The sequence below is a fragment of the Oryx dammah genome, unplaced genomic scaffold, assembly GCF_014754425.2.
Source record: "Oryx dammah isolate SB20612 unplaced genomic scaffold, SCBI_Odam_1.1 HiC_scaffold_28, whole genome shotgun sequence".
Taxonomy (NCBI): domain Eukaryota; kingdom Metazoa; phylum Chordata; class Mammalia; order Artiodactyla; family Bovidae; genus Oryx; species Oryx dammah.
In genome coordinates this window covers 107846031-107864928 of record NW_024070212.1, presented here as the reverse complement: position 1 = coordinate 107864928, position 18898 = coordinate 107846031, and the positions used below count along the sequence as shown (strand labels likewise).

The window sequence follows — 18898 nt, the reverse complement described above, 5'->3', positions numbered from 1 at the left end:
GGGTAATAACGCAGAGAGTGGCAATTAGGTGAGGCCTGCAGGGGGCGGGGGTGGGGTCCTCTCCCTACTCTACCAACTGCCCTGCCCCATCCGCCCGGTCCCTCCTAGTACCCCCTCCTCCGTTAGTCCTGGGAACCAGCCTTCTTAAAGGAACAGCCTTCTTAAGCCTCAGCTTCCCTGGCGGCTCAGGGAAGAGTCTGCCTGCAATGCAGGAGATCCGGGTTTGAACCCTGGGTTGGAAAGATCCCTTGGCGAAGGGAATGGCAACCCACTGCAGTATTCTTGCCTGGAGAATCCTATGGACAGAGGAGCATGGCAGCCTACAGTCCATGGGGTCGCAAAGACTCTGACGTGACTAAGAGACTTTCACTTCACTCCTTAAGCCTCAGAGGCTTGGGGGCTCAAGCTTCAGTAACTCTTGATGCTTTCTAGCTGATAGGGTCCAAGAGAAGCATGTCCTGAAACTGCCCTGGGGGAAAAGAAGAATGGCAGGAGGTGGACAATAGAAAGAGGGCCAGTGTCCAAAACTGAGAAAGCTGAGACCAGACCTGTGGTTCTCAGTGGCAGGGAGGAGAGAGGAGTGGGAGGGCTTTAACAGTATGTGTATCTATGTGCTTAGTCGTGTCCGACTCTTCACAACCCCATGGACTGTAGCCCGTGAGGCTTCTCAGACCATGGCATTTTCCAGGCAAGAATACTAGAGTGGATTGCCATTTCCTCCTCCAGGAAATCTTCTTGACCCAGGGATCAAACCTGTATCTCCTGCATCGGTAGGCGAATTCTTTACCACTGATCCACCTTTGACCCAATAATTAGGTAGGCAGTCCTACTGGTATCTCATGCCTCGGGAACAAGGATGCTAAATTGGGACCCTGCATTGCCTAGGACAGTCTGACTCAAAGAATTATCCGAATGCCAAGGCATTCCCACTGAGCCAGCAACCCTCCCTGCACACATTCATCCCTTTTCTTTAAGTCCTGCCACATTGCTGCCCTGGGAATCAAAGCAGACCTGGGTGAGAGCTGGGCAGTTGAGTGTTGGTTGAAAGAGTAGGGTCCTGGCTCCATTGCAAGCTGGTCAACTCTGCAAGTCGCTTAACCTCTGAGTGCCTATTTCCTCTTCTATAAAAAGGCTTGCCATCGCCTACCTCCCATCGTAGTCAAGAGAAAGCTATGGGAAAATAGAGGGAAAGGTTCTGTAAACTATCAAACTCTGATCACATATAAGGGGATAGTATTACAGTGGGGAGCAGAGCCATAGGTTGCTAATTTAGTAAGGGACTCCTGAGGGTAATTATCCTTCTCTGGGCAAAGTTCATAAGGCAAGGTGACTCTAGTCATTCCTGCCTCACTAAGTAAAGTACTCAGATAACTCCCAAGGTTAGTTAATGCTGCTTGACTTTGACTACAGGTTATCCACTGAAAGGTAGGATTGGCTGCACCTACTCTATAGCCAAATAACAGAACTGGAATTGATTTGAAAAATGTTAAATATTGTGAAGAAACAAGGTTCTAGAAGACTCTACAAGATAATTTGCCATTTCTAGATGAGTCACCAACATCTCCCTTCTCATTTCCCTGCCTCAGGCTCCTCGTCTGTTAGATGAGCATGTAGCCATTCTAACCCCTAGTCCCAAAATGCACTTGTATATGCACGCATGCACACACACAAACTAGAGCTCGGTAATAATTAGGGGAGTATCTGAGTTCTCATATAAAAGGAGTTTCCCATATAAAAGGAGATCAAGGTGGTGACTGTACCTGAGACAGGTTGGGGTGGAGAATCAGGAAATCAACCTAGAAGATTTTGCTCCTATCTGGGTGAGTTTTAGGAGTAGGAATGAATTCAGAGGTGAGGGGATTTGTGAGTCCTGGCAGGCTGTATGAGGATTTCAGGCACTCTAGGCACAAGGAATCAGAAGAAGTAGAACCTTCTCTTGCCTTGGTTTTCCCATATGAAGGAGGAAGCAGACATCTGGAGCGTTACCCGTAAAGCTGCAGCATGAAGCAGACACCTGCTCTCATGTCTCCACCCCTTTCCATCCCAATGGCAAATTCCCACCTCTTGCTTAGTTCCACTGAACTTACTCTTAGGTGGGTCATGGGGATGCTCACTAGCTTAGACGACCCTTTCTGAGCACAGATAAACCTGTTTCTCAGGCAAGGAGTCTCTGTGAAAAAAAAAAAAAAAAAAAAACATGTTTCTTTCTGGCCCGAGCTGTGAGGTGGAATGTGAGAAGAGAGATAATTATATCTGTCCTGCCAGAAGTGGAACCCACCTGAAGAAACTTTGGTTTTTTTTCACCTATAAAATAGGATAATAGAGAAACTGCTTCCTGGGGTTATACTGAGAGTAAAATAGCACATAGGAAGTCTCAGCACAGCTTAATCATTCTTTTCTCATCTGTATCCTTTCTAGGCTCTTTATCTCTACCTCGTTCACATCCACTTCTCCATCTTCTTTCCCATTCTGTACACCCATCTCCCCTCCTTCCCATCGAGTCCTACAGCACCCTCATTCACAACCATTTCATTTGCAGGACGTCCCATGGAACATATTCCCAACCTGGTTCATAAAGCAACATTTACTTTTATTTTCCCTAAATTATTAATAATCACAAACAATAAAGATTACCATTTCAGTAGCCTCCATTAAAATTAGTTTCAAAACAGCATAAAAATTTCACTGTTTAGAAAACAAATGGTCAATTACTGAAATTAAAACATTTGCTTCTAGAAGGGGCAAAAAATAATACCAAAGCAAATTAATAGAACAACACCACACTGGGCTATAAAATATTTTGCAATTTACAAGGCAATTTCAAGAGCATTATTTAATATTCACAGCAAGCCTATAAAGTAGATGGTACTTGCTTTCTTACCTTGAACAGAAGAGGAAACTAGGGCTCCAAAAATTTAAGTGAATTTATCTCTTGTTCACAAGGCTAGTGAACTTGAAAAAGAATTTAGTGACTTCCTTGGTGGTGCAGTGGTTAAGAATCCGCCTTGCAATGCCAGAGACGCAGGTTCATTCCCCAGCCTCGACTACTGAGCCCACATGCTGTAGAGCAAATACTGAGCCTGCGTGCCACAACGAAAGACCCCACATGATGTGTGCCACAACTAAGACCTCACACAGCCAAATAAATATTAAAAAAAAAAAGAATCTAAAGCCAATTTTATAATGGGTGGAAGGAAGAGGAAGGGCATAGGAATGGGGAAGATTCAAAGGTTGGGTGGTGGTGACGGTGGTAACAAATGGGGATGAAATTGGGCATGGAGTAAGTGGGACGGGGATAATATGTGCAGGAAAGGATGGTAATGAGAATGAGATTGGGATGGAATAGGGTAGGGTAGGAGGAAATGAAGATGCTTATAAAGGCAGGTAGGGAATGGTTGTGGACTTTGAGGTGGTTAGAGAATTGATTCTGCAGCCAGACTGCCTAGGCTTGAATCCTGGCTCTGCCTCCTGCCAATTATGTGAATTTAGGCAAGTTGCACAACAAATTGGAGGATGATCATAGTATCTTTCTTCTGAGGATTAGGTGAGTTAACACAGATAAAGCACCAAGAACAGTGGCTGCCCTGACGCAAAGTTAATGATCTAAGAGGACCCGCTTCTCCTACTACCCTCTGCCTTCTCTTCCTTCTTCCTTCTCTTATTGCTGATGTTGTTGGGAAGATCATTTGGGCTGAAATAGAGAAGTGAGTTAGAAAAGATGATGTTGAGAATGGGAAGAAGCAGAGCTGGCTACAGGGACAAGAATAACACAGAGATGCAAGCAGGAATAAAATTGAGGGAGGGGAATGGAGTATGGCATTGACACCCACCAGATGCACCAGAGGAAAGAAGAGCTGGTCTTCTTCACAGGGTCTGGGCACAGACATATACATCTGTGTACACCTGGATGTTCTGGACTGACCCCATGCTGCATGGTTCCCGCAGAAACAAGTTCAGTTGATATTAATCAGGGAGGATCTTTTAAGGAAGTCTTGTTGGCTCCCATAATGAAGCCCAATGGCCTGGAGCAGAAGCCCTTTCTTCAGAGGACTGGCTTCTGGGACTCCCAGCCTGTACTCATTCCTCCTTTAGACTCTCTCAAACTGTGAAGGTTCTGGGTGTACCTGGGGACAGAGGCTCGCGTGGTTCACAGATAAGTGGGATACTTTACTGACTTTATTATACTCCCCAGCACCCCAGGGAGTGACGTGATGTCTCAGGCCAAACCCCATGAGAGCAAGCATTCATAACAGTTGTACAGGTAAAGCCTCACTCCTCATTGTGGTTGCTGGCTCAGAGAGACTGTTTCTGGGACGGTGCCCGGCTTCTGAACTCTTGGAGGCTCCTGGTTCTCGGCTCCCCGGGGCAAGTCCTCTTTCACTTTGCCTAGGATGCTGTCTTCCTCATCTGCTTTTACTCATCCTCCTGGTCACATCCTCCACATCAGCTCCTCCTTGAACGCTCTCCTGATCATCCCCTTTGAACTTGGAAATCTTTTACTTCCTACCCATTGGAACACGTTTTAGAAAGTGCTTCCGTAGCACCATGGACAGACTTGTATTAGCATTTATCACACTACATTCTTATTACCCATGTCTGGGTCTCCAGAAATTGACTGTGAAGTTCCAATGGGCGGGGACTGTGTCCGATTCATCTAGGTGACCACTGCCTACCAGAAGGTCTGGCACGTGGTACACAGTAGCAAATATCTGTTGGATATAGGGTTTTCCTGTCTATGACTAAGACGAGGACTTGAAGAGCAGCTTAGAAGCAGATTCCTAGGAGGAGGTGTCCAGTGACAGCGGTGACAGGAACAGTGTGACTCAGACATGCTTGCAAAGTGTGGGGTTCTGAGCCCTCAGAATGTGGTCCATCCTGAGACATCTAGGGCAAAAGTGGCTAGCAGCTCTGAAGATTCATGCACCTGGAGTGGCCTCAGAGGCCACAAAGAGACCTGGGGAAGCCCATGGAAGGGCGGGGCCACGTTCGCCAGGGAGGAGACCTGCTGTCCTGCTTGGGGCAGGCATATTGTGGGCAAGGCTGGGCCAGCATGCACTGCCTCTGGAAAATCTGCCTTCCACTGCCCTGTAGTTCCCTGGACCTTGGGGCTCTGAAGGATGGTTCTGTGAGGGACAAGCCTACTCAGAGATTTCATGAGAAAAATCTCCAGGAAGGCTCTTGAGGAAGGTCTTTGTGGACTAGAAAGTAACTTGAGAACTCTAGACCCTGGGGAAAGATCAGGCCAGTGGGGATATAGGAAGCAGTCAGAGAAGGCCTCTCATTTCCAGCTAAGCAAGCTGAGCCATTGGAGAGCCTTGGAAAGGTGGTAATTTCAAGGCATCAGATGGAAGCCCACTCTAGAGCAGTTTGAAGGGAACAGAGGGAGACCAGGAGCCCTTCCAGTTGTCCAGGTGAGAGATGGGTGTGTGCATGCTAAGTCGCTTCAGTTGTGTCCAACTCAGCGCGACCCCATGGACTGTAGCCCACCAGGCTCCTCTGTCCATGGGATTCTCCAGGCAAGAATACCAGGGTTGCCATGCCTTTCTCCAGGGGATCTTCCAAACCCAGGGATCAAACCCACATCTCTTGTGTCTCCTGCATTGGCAAGCAGGTTCTTTACCATTAGTGCCACCTGAGATGACAGTGGCCTGAACCAAGGTGGGGAAGTTGGAGTGGACAGGAAGGCATAGGCTGGAGAAGTATTTGTGAGGAGGAAGGGACAGGACCTGGTGATGGGTGTGAGGAGTGACCAGGAGGACCAAGGCTCACACCCCAGACGACTGAATGGGGTGAGCAGGTTTGTGGGAAGGGGTAGATGAACTCAGTTTTGGACATGGGAGGTTTGAGGGGTTGTGGGTCCTCTGGGTGGAGCTGTCCAGGGGGCAGTTGGAGGCAGAGGCCCTGCTGGAGTCCAGACGATGGGCAGAGGCCAAGGCACAGAGCAGAGGCGATCCTGGGAGGAGTGCAGAGAGAGGAGGTCCCAGGGCAACCCTTCAAGGTCTAGGGAGTTTCTTGCCCTGAGAGTTGTCTGAACGCTGAATGTTGGAGGCTGGCCAGAGGAGTCCAAGAAGCAGGAGTAACAACCCGGGCCCCTCCCGCCGGCTAACTTGCACTCGCTCAAACGTGTCACTCAGGGCTCCAGTCCCACATCTAAACTCTCACTTGCAGGCCACATCACCGGCACACCGCAGCCCCCTCTCTCTCTTCTCTCCACAGTCCCTCCCCTCCCTGCAGACCCTAGGGTTAATCCTCCTCCTTCCCCAGATTAGGGGCGCTGCCCCTCTTTGTGCAGCCCAAGTGCCCGAGGCGAGAGCCCTGGGAGGCTTGCGGCCCTCTGGGCAGCTGAGGTGGGCAGGGCGGAGAGGGGCGCGGGGGAGGAGACACAGAAGGGGGGCGGGATCCCGGCTGCAGCTGCCCCGCGAGGGGCCGGGACAAAGGGCCTGCTGGCGGGCCGCTCGAGCCGTTTTCATGCTTGTTGGGATTAGGCGCAGGAAACGTCGCTCCCAATCGTGCGGATCAACAGTTCCGTGCGCGCCGGCGCGTGGGCTGTACTCGGTTCCACCCGCCCCCCGCTTTGTGCTGAGTCCCCGGCTCGAGGCGGCGCGGGGGTCCGGGGAGGCTGCCTCTTTGTCTGTGCCTTTCGGGGGCTGAGCCCCGCCCGGGGACCGCTGAACACCCGCTGAACGCAGTCCTCCGACCCTCACCCTCCCCGCCCAGCGCGGGGCTCTCGAGCTCCACCTCGCGCCCCATTGTAGTGCAGGGTCTCGGCGCCCCACGGCGGGAGCCCCTAGGACCGCCCCCTCCCACGGCCCGAACCCTTTTTCATCCGCGGTGCGTGTGTGTGTGCGGGTGCACGTCCTTGGGGGACCTAGCCCCTGCCCCGGCCCTGACCTTAGTACAACGGCCCCCCCCCTCTTTTCCAAGAGCCACCTCCCTCCTCCCGCTGGCCCGTCTCATCTCAAATTTACAGGTGGCCAAAGAGAACGGGGCTATTAGAGGACCCCCTGCTTCTGAGCCTCGCGGTTTGGGGGAGGATCGCCGAAGGATAAGGTTTGGCTAGGGAAGCCTTCGGGCCTAGAGAAGAGGAGCAGACACGTTTTTGGCTGTCCCGTGCTGGGGCTGGGAGAATCGGAAGTCTGACTGGTGCAGAATTCCCACCTTCTCCCCCCTCCCCCCCCCCCCCCCCCCCCCCCCGCACTCACCCCCTCTCCCCGCCAGGCTGGGTGCAGTTTTCTTTCTGAGAGGGGTGGGGGAAGGAGGAGGAAGGACGCGTGTGGGTCTGTGTCCAGGAGTGAGTGCGTGCGTGCGTGCGTGCGTGCATGCATAGGCCTGGGGTCTGGTGCCCCTGGGTCTGTGGGTGCCTGGTGGTTGTGGGCATGTATATGAATGTGGATCTGAGGTCTGCTCTGCAACACTCCCATCTCATGCTCCTCTTCTTACCACCAGCATCCCGTTAAACTCATAAATCTGGAATTCGAGGCCCTTAAGGAATGGTTTTTAATATATAGCACAAGACGCAGTGCCCCTGGTGGCTCAGTGGTAAAGAATCCGCCTGCCAAAGCTTGAGAGGTAGGTTTGATCCCTGGGTGGGTAAGATGCCATGGAGAAGGAAATGGCAACCCACTGCAGTATTCCTGCCTGGGAAATCATGGACAGAGGAGCCTGGGGGCTATAGTCCATTGGGTCACAAAGAGTCAGACATGACTTTGTGACTAAACAACAACAACACACAGCATAACTGCCCAGCTGCATCTCCTGGCTCCGACGGCCTCCTCGTTCTCTCCCAGTCCATGAACAAGTCTAACATTTATGGATTCGTTCCTCTGTGCCAGGCTCAGTTCTAAGCCCTATACATGTGTAAACTTACTGAACTCTCAAATAATGCTATGAGAAAAGCATGAATTGACTCATTTCACAGTTGAAAAAAAGTGAGGCACAGCTAGTAACTGGAGGATCCAAGACATTTGGGTCCAGTCTGTACTAGGAATCACTATCCTCTATTGTCTCAACTTCCACTCATTCTCTAGGCTCTTCCTCCTCCAGGAAGTCTTCCTTGATCATATGTTCAGAGATGTCATTGCTTTCCTGTCTCTGCTACCTGTTCATACTGTGTTTAGGAGGAAACACTAACTGGGTTTGCGGTGAGGCCTGTAGAGACTGGCCAACATGTCACCTTGGTCTACAGTCCTTGCTTGAGTCGTGTATATGCTCAGTCATGTCCAACTCTTGCAACCTCATGGACTAGAGGCCACCAGGCTTCTCTGTCCATGGAAATTTCTAGGCAAGAATCCTGGAGTGGGTTGTCATTTCCTTCTCCAGGAGATCTTCCAAACCCAGGGATCGAATCCACTTCTCCTGCATTGGCAGGCAGGTTCTTTACCACTGAGCCACCTAAGCAGTCTGTAAGATGGCCCCTGGTGATCTCCACCTCCCAGTACTCAGAGCCTTGTGTAATATTCCCCCTTAAGCAACTTGTTTTTAACCAATAGAATCTGGCAACATTGAGGGATTTCACTTCGGTGATTAGGTTGCAGAAAATTGAGACTTCTGTCTTGCTAGCACTCATATCTTTCTTGGCTTGCATGCTTTGATGAAGCAAGCTGCCATGGCCCACACAGCCAGGAATTAAAGGCGACCCCCAGGCAACAATCTCCCTGGAACTGAATGCTCCCAACAAAGTAGACCATGGACCTTGGACTGATATCTTGACTGTAGCCTGGTGAGAGAGTCCTGAACTACAGAAATGGTGAGATAACACATATGCACTGTTTGAAGTCACTGAGTTTTAGGGTAATTTGTTATGCGGTAGATAACTACAGGTGACTCTTCAACAACACAGGTTTGAACTGCATGGATCCACTTAAATGTAGATTTTTTTCAGTAGTAAATATTACAGTACTGTGTGATTCACGATTGGTTGAACCCAAGGCTGCAGAACCATGGAGGGACCGCAAATATGGAGGGCTGACTCTAAGTTACACACAGAGTTTTGACAGTGCGGAGGTTTGATGCTCCCAACCCCTGCATTGTTCAGGGGTCAACTGCAATATACTTTCTTTATAAAAGTACTGAATTTTTGATAAATGAATTAATGACTCATCCTACAAACTAATGTAAAATAGAAGATCTAATCTAGATTGGCATTACCAAATATCTGAAATCATGTACATGTTTTATAATTACATCTGTTGTCAGAACCATCTAAGGACCCTAACTCAATCTTTTACAGTCAGGCTTCCACCTCCTTCAGGGAAGTGGTGTCTCTAGGGCAGATTTGAATATGTGAGCATGCTTGTATGAATGTGGGGCGAGCCTGTGTCCCTCACAATTGACACCCCTCCCTTTTAGGCCTAAAGGTGCCTCAGGACAAGGGCAATCCCTTGGGCAGAAGCCGAAGTCTCCCCTGTTGGACTGAGAGGCCCCTGAGGAGAGATCCCCCGACCCCCACCTCCCCATAACCCCCCATGAGACTGCCAGTCATAGCAGACTGAATTCCTCCCCTGAGTGTCTTCCTCCCACCCGCCCGCCCCAGCTCCAAGCCCAGAACCCTGCTCAAAAGGGGAGCTCAGACAGTGTGGAAGAGAGGCCACCTGATAACAGGTAGACCAGAAGCACGAACCCAAGAAATGCACTTCTTTGCTTCAGTTTATTTGTCCTGGTTTTGGTCCAGAGGCCAGATTCATACTTACCACACAAGAGTCCCCAGGGCCATTGCTTCAGCCTCACTCCCTATACCTTTCACCTACTCACCCACACATTTTGCAGATAGGGAGACGAGGGCCAGAGGCAATGTCAGTGATCTCCAGGTCACTGCTCACCCATCGGGATCTTGTATCCTCTTGGCTCACAAAAGCCAAGCAGGGAGCTCAGCTACCTTAGTCCTTGGTTCTCCCTAGAACTCACCTGCACAGAGCCTCTGCTGGAGCCCATCAGCCCCATGCAGTGACATAAGGGGGTATGGCCCAACATCCTAAGAGCTTCCAGGAGCTTGACTGACACTGCCCACTGCCTACTCTGGAAGGCTGAACTGTGGTTCCTCCTGGCCCAGACAGTCTGATTTCAGGGACATAGACCAAATTAATTTGACATCCAGTGTTGCGAAAGCAAGAAAGGCACAGCAAGTAGAAACAAAGAGAAGGAAGTAAGGTTTTCCCCAACAGCCTTAGAACACCTGTCCATTCCTTGCAAGCTTAGAAAGCACACATTCCTTTTCTATTTTTTATTGAGGTGTAATTGACATATGACATTATATCAACACAGATTCCTTTTCATCAGAAGTTTAAGTCAATAAAGTTTGTAACAGTTGCTCTGCAGTGGAGGGGTGTGACTCGTTTGGAACTGGTGTTTTAGAATTCCTATTCTCCCAGTCTTCTCAGGGTTCTGTCATTGTCATCTCCTCCATCTCCATCTCCCATGTGCCCAATGGCAGAATTCAAGCAGGACAGTCCCCTATCTTCTCCTCTGATCTCGCCCCCATGCCTGCCATGGTGTCGATCACCATCCTAGCTCCCTTCCCTGATAGCAGTTCTCTACCAATTGCCCTGGCAAAATTGCAGCCAAAAAGCCATGGTAGGCCAGAGCAGCAAATCCACCGTCAGGGACAACAGCCTTAGCAGAGCAAGGTCTGGGAGGAGTGAAGGTGAGGGATCAAGAGACTTAGCCTGAGAAGTTCCAAGAGAATGGATCAACCACAACCTCCAGATAAATGAGAGCAGGCTAGCCTTTTCTCCAGGGAGCAGTGGGACCCTGTGGATACAAAAGGCTAGTGTAGACCATGGGTAACATAAGGTACGGATGGATGCCTTACATATACAATTGAACATACATGCTCCTAATATGCATATCCCATGCACACATGTACGCCTACACATAGGCTGTACACACGAGGGCTCATTCACAAATACCCACCAGAAATCCGCACACTCAAACTCACTCGTATGTAAACACACATCTTTTGCATATCTATCTTCACTCACGCACATAGATACACACCATGGGGTACCCATCCATGCATACATATACAAATTTACTTCCTCCTACATATGGGTTTCCCTGGTGGCTCATATGGTAAAGAATCCACCTGCCAATACAGGAGACATAGGCTCAATCCCTGGGTCAGGAAGATCCCTTGGAGAAGGAGATGGCAACCCACTCCAGTATTCTTACCTGGGAAATCCCATGGACACAGGAGCCTGGTATGCTACAGTCCACAGGGTCACAAAAAAGTAGGACACGACTTAGCAACTAAACAACACCGACATACATACTATACATACACATATGTATACAGTCACACATAGGCTTGTGTGTCCACACAGCACACATACTGATGCACAGGTGCAGATTCACACGTGGCCTGTGCACACCTGCCTACATGTTAGCACTGACACACTCATTTATGCTTCCCTGCACTTATACCAGCAAATGATCTGTACTGGCTTGTGCATAACCACACACGTTTCCAGATATATACAGAAACCCTTGCACCCCTGTACAGACACCCTTAGTCTTGTTCCTGGGGCCTGGATGGTACTGCCCTCTGTTGGAGACAGCGGATAAGCTCCTTCCGGTTATCTAGAATGGTGTCAAAGCTCTCCTGCAGACGGGCCTGCTGGTCGACCAACTGGTGCTGCAGGCCCCGGATCCACTGGAGCAGGGCCAGGCGGCGGTACATCACCAAGTGCACATGGTGCTTCTCCTTCTCCTGCTCTTTGTAGCGCTCCTGAGCCTGCAGCTGCTGCATGGCCTGGGCCACCGCGGGCAGAAGGTGGCCGGGAGGGCCGGGAGGCGTCCCACAGGCAGACTCAGGGCTGCGGCTAGGGCTGTCAACGCTCAGGGAGCTGCTGGCATAGCCATTGTCCTCCAGCGGGGAGCAGACTGTGCTGGCACCACCCGTCTTCTCAGGCCCAGCTCCAGGAATCTCTGCCCCCTCCGGTGGGCTGCGGATCTCCCCCTCGGGGAGTCCAGGAGCCTGGAAATCCTGGTTGTCAGAGGGCAACTCGGAGGAGCTCCTCAATAGTACGGGCTCCACTTGGCCTGGCATCCCATGCCAATTCTCATTGGCATCCTTGGCACCTGTCATGAAGTTGGAGTTGCTGTCTGGTTGAAGTTCGGGTGGACATACTCCAGGAGGCGGGCCCCCCAGGAACTGACCCCCCTCATCTACCCCTGGCTGGATGGCGAACATCTGGTCTGTAAAGGGGAAGCAGAAGAATGAGTCAGAGCAGGCGAGAGTAGGGTGCCTGAAGTCGAGAGAACCTAGCAACAGACACCAGGCTGCCCCTTTGCCTTGACTCTGCCAACACCTCCCTTGGTGGCTGTCCTCTTCCCTCTCTGCCGATTCTCAGTCTCCTCACAGGGTTCTCCCTCGGCCCTGAGGCAAGCTGTCCTCTCTTTGTGGGCACTTCTCCCCAGATGACCTCATCTTCTGCTGGAGGTTCAAGAACTACCATGTGTTGGTGACTCTCGGATCTGACAGAGAGTCAGATCCAGCTGCTGCTGAATTCTGCAACCAACCACAGGCTCCTCAGAGTCTGCGCGGCCTGCCCTGCTCCCTGTTCAGTGTCCACTCTCCAGTCACAGCAACCGGAAACTGCAGACACTCACACATGCACGCTCATGTGCAAACATCCCCCCTTTCTCTTGGTGTGGGCCATTTCTAAACTGGATTACTGACTGCTACGACTTTTCACTGACCTCTCTGCCTCTAATTAAAAATGTAAATTTGTCATGGCTCCTGCCCTAACCTCCTGCTAAACCTCTTCCAGGCCTAAGAGGCTGTGTTTCTTCTGGCTCCTGCTCACAGCTTCAGACCTGTCTCTTACCACTCTCAGCCCCTCCCACCATCCCAAACCGCTCAGAGATCTCAGAACACGCCGTTATTCTCCTCCCACAATCCCCTTGGCCCAACACATCCTTCCTCTCCCCTTCCCTCCCAGCTCTTCCCTTCTCCACCGGAAGATTCCTTTTCGTACGCTAAGTGAAGTGAAAGCCGGCCCTATGGACTGTGCAGTCCACAGAATTCTCCAGGCCAGAATACTGGAGTGGGCAGCCTTTCCCTTCTCTAGGGGATCTTCCCAACCCAGGGATGGAACCCAGGTCTCCTGCACTGCAGGCGGATTCTTTACAAAGCTGAGCCACAAGGGAAGTCTTTGTATGCTAAGATTTGGCTCTAAAATCCCCACCTTCCTGAAACCATCGTGATGTTCTCCCCACTGCCCCTATATACACAAACACACAGTCAACTGTGCCTTCCTCTGGGTCCTCGCTGCTTGGATACATGCTGTCTTATGCCTGTTTGTTTCTTGTCCCTGGCACATAGTTGATGGTCAGTAAATGTCTATTCAACTTGTTTTTATTTCCTCTATCTTGTCATAGCAGCCTCCTGGCCCCTCTACTGGACATGGAATTCCTCTCTATAACCTCTACCATGTTCAGGGGCCAGCACAGAACCCGGCACTGAGCAGGTGGCAGTACCTCCTTGCTGAGTGAGTGAGTAGGGCAGTTGGATCCGGGCTGCTGACAGCTCAGGGCTGGGAGAGCTGGGTTGGGTTCCCTCCACTGCTCAGTGAGGAAGCCCTTCTCCCACTGACAAACCTCTCTTCTGGCCTCACCCCTTCCTTCCATGTTTATTACTATCCCGGGTCCCTGCCTCTATCTTGCTCCATCCTGAGGCCCTGGAGAGAGGACACACCACATTATTCTTTCCTTCCCAATAACCAACTTCTCCCCAGAACTGAATTTAAATTGACAAGAAGTTTCTCCTGACTGTAAATTACTAGGATTAGAAAAACGGAATCAGCAAGAGTAAGGGGGAGTGTCAGTGAATGTGGCAAGGCCCCTCCCCACATCCAGCACAGTACTGGGAAGAAGTCCTGGGGGCAACGGTGTAGGGACAGTCTCTTGGAAACCTACAGACTCCATCCCGCTAAGCGAGGTGCCAGGAGATCGTCCCGCCCAATGTTTTCTTTTTTTCTAAACTTGGGCGGGGCCGTGAAGCAAGCTGGAAGGAGGTGGGGGCGGTGCTAAGGATCAAGGGGTCTTCAGGGAAGGTAAAATGGAAGCCGACAGATCCTGGCATCAGGCTTCTCGCCAAGCTAATCCGCAATTTGTCGGGGGTGGGTGCGGTGGGGCGGGGATGGTGAAGGTGAGAGGTGGGGGGCTGCGGGGTGGTGGTGGTAGGGATGAGCGGAGGCGGCTTCCGTTCCTGCCTAGACTTGCGGGAAAGGGATACCATCCCCAGGAGACAGAGGATCCAGACCATCCTTCCCTAATCATCCCCCCAACCCCCGCCCCCCCGCCCGACCAGCAAAAAGCAGCTGGGCAGAGGCAACGACCCCAGCCCCTTGCGGCTGGGGTCCAAACCCTCCCGCTCCCGCCCCGACTCACGGCCTGGAGGCGCCGCCCCCCGGCTGGCTCCGGTGGCTAGGTCCCCGCGGCAGGAATGGCTCCCTCGGGGCTGGGGCGGTGGTCCCTCGGCCTGGGCGTCCCCGCGGGTCGGGGCGTGGGGTGCGCGTTCCCGGGCGCTGCGCCCAGCCCAGGCCGGGACTGCGGAGTCGGGCGGCGTCAGCGCGGCTGGGCGGGGCGGCCTGGCCCACGTGGGCCGGTTCGGTTTTCTGCGAAGCCGCTCGCAGGTCCGAGCGCCGGAACCTCCTCCCCCACCTCCGGCAGCCTGGACTGAGCCTTGCAGGTCCTGTTTAATTTCTTAACTGCATTCACTGTGTCTCCCCGATCGGTTTGCCTCACAGTGACATTTTCAGGATGAAAATCTGATCGTGTCATCACCACCCTCCAGCCTAAAAGCCATCAGTGGCTTCCGCATTGCCGCTTAAATCCTTAAGGCAAGCCGCCGTGGGGCTCAGCATCCTAATCTCTCGCGCCGGCTTCAGCCTTTGCCCTTGGGTTCTGCAACTGAGCAGCCTCGCGCTCCTTTCTGCCGCACTGTTCCCTCTGCTTAAAATTCTCTCTTCTCTCATATCTCAGATCTCTTCTCAAGTAAACCTTCTCTGACCTCCTAGGCAGATAGTTCCCCTTATTATATTATCCCAAGGCTTCCCCCCCCCCCCCCCCACAATTTGAAATTATATGTTCGTTTTGTGCTTATTTCATTAAAGTAATTCCCGACTCTAATGATAAAACCAAAAAGCACTGGCTTGCCCTTAGGTAGAGGCAGCCCCGGAAAGACGTCTGTGACAAATTTAGCCTTTAGGGCAAGTGAGCTTCCAGGAGGTCCCTTCCATACCCACAGCTTTACTGAGTAAACCCAGCAATTTGCTTATACCTTTCTCATGCTACCCCCTCCATGCCACCAATTAAATATGATTCATCTTTCAATCATAATGCGTTTAAAAATACCCTGGAAAGGCAGAGGAACCAGAGATCAAATTGCCAGCATTCGCTGGATCATAGAGAAGGCAAAGGAATTCCCGAAAAACATCTACTTCTGTTTCATTGACTATGCTAAAGCCTTTGACTGTGTGGATCATAACAAACTGTGGAAAGCTCTTAAAGAGATGGGAACACCAGACCATCTTAACTGTCTCCTGAGAAACCTTTATGTGGGTCAAGAAGTGACAGTTAGAACCCTGTATGGAACAACTGATTGACTCAAGATGGAGAAATCAGCACAGCAGGGCTGTCTGCTGTCACTCTGTTTAATTTATATACTGAGCGCATCATGGGAAATCCCAGGCTGGATGAGTTAGGAGCTGGAATCAAGATAGGTGAGAGAAATATCAGCAACTCAGATATACGGATGATACCACTCTAATGGCAGAAAGTGATGAGGTACTGAGGAGCCTCTGGATGACGGTAAAGGAGGAGAGAGAAAGAGCCGGCTTAAAACTAAATATTAAAAAAACTAAGATCATGGCATCCAGCCCCATTACTTCATGACAAATAGAAGGGGAAAATGTGGAAGTAGTGACAGATTTCCTCTTCTTGGGCTCTAAAGTCACTGTGGATGGTGACTGCAGCCATGAAATCAGAAGACGATTGCTTCTTGGTAGGAAAGCTATGACAAACCTAGACAGTGTGTTGAAAAGCAGAGATATTACTCTGCCAACAAAGGTTCAAAAAGTCAAGGCTGTGGTCTTCCTGGTGGTCTTGTATGGTTCTGAGAGCTGGACCATAAAGAAGGCAGAGCTCCAAAGAATTGATGCCTTCGAACTGTGGTGCTAGAGAAGACTCTTGAAAGTCCCTGTACAGCAAGGAGATCAAACCAATCAATCTTAAGGGAAATCAACCCTGAATACTCATTGGAAGAACCGATGCTGAAGCTGAAGCTCCAGTATTTTGGTCATCTGATGAGAACAGCATCAGACTCATTGGAAAAGTCCCTGATGGTGGGAAAGATTGAAGGCAGAAGGGGCAGGGGGTATCAGAGGATGAGATGCCTGGATGGCGTCACTGATGCAATGGACATAAACTTGGGCAAATTTCAGGAGACAGTGAGGGACAGGAAAGCCTGGCGTGCTGCAGTCCATGAGGTTGCAAAGAGTCAGACACAACTGGGTGACTGAACCACAACAACCAGATCTGTGCTTTCACTGCCAAGGGTTTGGATTCCATCCCTGGTTGGAGAACTAAAATCCCACAAGCTGTGCCTAGGGGTCAAAAAAGTACCCTTGTCTTTGCCTCTTCCCTTTCTTTTGCTTTTTTTTTTTTTTTCCCAAGAGGAAGAATTTGTTTCTGATCTCCATGATAAGCCATCCTCTTCCATTTCCAACTTAATTTCAATTTACCATTCTGCAACCTAGAGAGTTCCCTGGTGGCTCAGATGATAAAGAATCTGCCTGCTATGCAGGAGATCTGGGTTTAGTCTTTGGATCTGGAAGATCCCCTGGAGAAGGAAATAGCAACCCACTCCAATATTCTTGCCTTGGAGGATCCCATGGACAGAGGAGCCTAGCAGGCTATATAGTCCATAGGGTGGCAAAGAGTCAGACACAACTGAGTGACTAGAGTGTAAATAACAAATTAAATCACAACAGCAAATCCTATATACAAAATAAGGGAAATAGAAAAGAAAAATATATAATTATGAAAATTCATATTTTAAGAGGGAAGAGGAAATAAAAAGGAAAGGCAGAAGTAACTCAAGCTTTGGACACTCCTCCAGCTAAAAATACACACGCAGAGACCTCAGCCCCATTTCCACATCAGGTACTGAGGCCTAACTCGCGCCCCTTTCCCTTCTCTACTGAAAGTTCCCCTTCAACTGGAGTTTTCTTCCTTCTGATGTGACCCAAATCCTCACTTGTAAAGTCTCTGAGCTTTGGTGGTCTGCGATGATGCGGTCTCCCGTGTCATACAGTCACAGCCTTATCTAATTATTTGGTGAGTCCTGAAAAGTTCCTCTTGTCTCTCCTTTGGGCCTGGTCTCTCCTAGCTCTAACTGGGTGGATCTCATGGAAGTTTGAGGAGCCTAGGATTACGACTCCCACTCTAGGTGAGTCAGAGTCCTTCTCTGGGAATTTCTGAAATAAAATTAAAGGAAGGCAAGGCAAGGAAGATGTGAGCCTAGGGCCACAACAGTCACATTCTTTGCCAAATAGAAGTCAGCCTATTTGTAGGAGAAAGTAGTAGGAAAAAGTAGTCTGCATGTCTGTGACAGGCAGACACAGAAAGACAGAAGTCCTGCTAATAGTCCTGTCCTTGTTTCCTGAGGCCTTGATATACCTTGCAACAAGGCCCTTATTTTTTCAAGCCTGACTCGAGGGGAATTTCTCTGATTGGCAGTTGAAGAATCTTGATTAATACAGAGTACAGGGTGGTCCCCTGGGTCCCACTCAGGTACCTCTCAGCCCTCATTAAGTAGTAGCAACTTTATTTCCCCTTAAGAGTCCTTATCAGTCCAGCCTACAGTGTGACCTCCTTTCTCCTATTCCTCTAGTATTATGAGGAGCCCAAGGTACAGTGGAATCATCTTTGCATTCCCTGGTTAGAAACATTCCTCCCTAGATGCTAAAACCTCCTGAACTGCAGGATGTGGAATGTCAGAGACAGGAGGCAGACTCTGAGAAAGTCATTAGGTACAATCGCATAACATGCCACACCTGCCTCTACCTATTCCTATGTATTCTGGCTACAAAAAATAATAATAACTATAAACCGATTGTTTATCTAAAACCTCTATTACACTCGGTGTGCAATAACCTGGCAGAGCTGAGTCATCAGTTGGTCACTCCATTGTTCTATAAAGCTGGTTATTTCTAAATAACAATACCTGACAAGTGAATTCCAAGGGCATCTCTTTCCTTAGCCAAGGATCACGTTGGGTGGGGTACTCTAACACCGTATATGAAGTAAGTGCTCTGACAGTGGTCCTGGCAATTCCAGGATTTTCAGACAGCTGGAAGCCTAGAGGATAAAAATCCCTCCAGGAGGGAAGGGGAGTCCCTGACTACAGAAAAGCAGAAACGTAGATGTCTGATATGGACTTCTCTGGTTGCTTAGTAGTAAAGAATCCGCCTGAAATGCAGGAGATGTGGGTTCAATCCCTGGGTGGGGAGGATGCCTTGGAGAGGGAAATGGCAACCCACTCCAGTATTCTTGCCTGGGAAATCCCATGGACAGAGGAGCCTGGTGGGTTACAGTCCATGAGGCTGCAAGAGTCGGACACCACTGAGCGTCTGAACTACCACCACCAGTTGTCTGTTCTTCAGTCATCAGAGGCTTCCTTAGTCAGGCTGCCAGGCAATCAGTCTCCCCAGGTGAAGGGGTGTCTGTGGCTGTGTCCACCCAGCTACAAAGGGACGTAACTGGCAAGGACACAGAAATCACCTGAGATGGACAGAACCAGCCTGAACAGGGCTCTGTAGCAGGCCAGCCCATCATGAAGATCCGGCTGTGGCAATGAACTGATAGCTTGGTGAGCAGACAGATATCAGAGCTAAGA

The 18898-nt window shown here is 50.3% G+C and overlaps 1 protein-coding gene across 1 annotated transcript; it reads right to left on the bottom strand.

Moving 5' to 3' along the window:
- Nucleotides 1-10182: 10182 nt before the first annotated feature.
- CUNH1orf216 (chromosome unknown C1orf216 homolog) lies at nt 10183-14551 on the bottom strand. The gene is made up of 2 exons (XM_040231708.1): nt 14389-14551; nt 10183-12192 (listed from the first exon to the last, which is right to left on the bottom strand). Exon 2 carries the CDS (start codon nt 12185-12187, stop codon nt 11504-11506), a length of 684 nt encoding a protein of 227 aa, XP_040087642.1. The 5' UTR covers nt 12188-12192; nt 14389-14551; the 3' UTR covers nt 10183-11503.
- Nucleotides 14552-18898: the final 4347 nt, after the last annotated feature.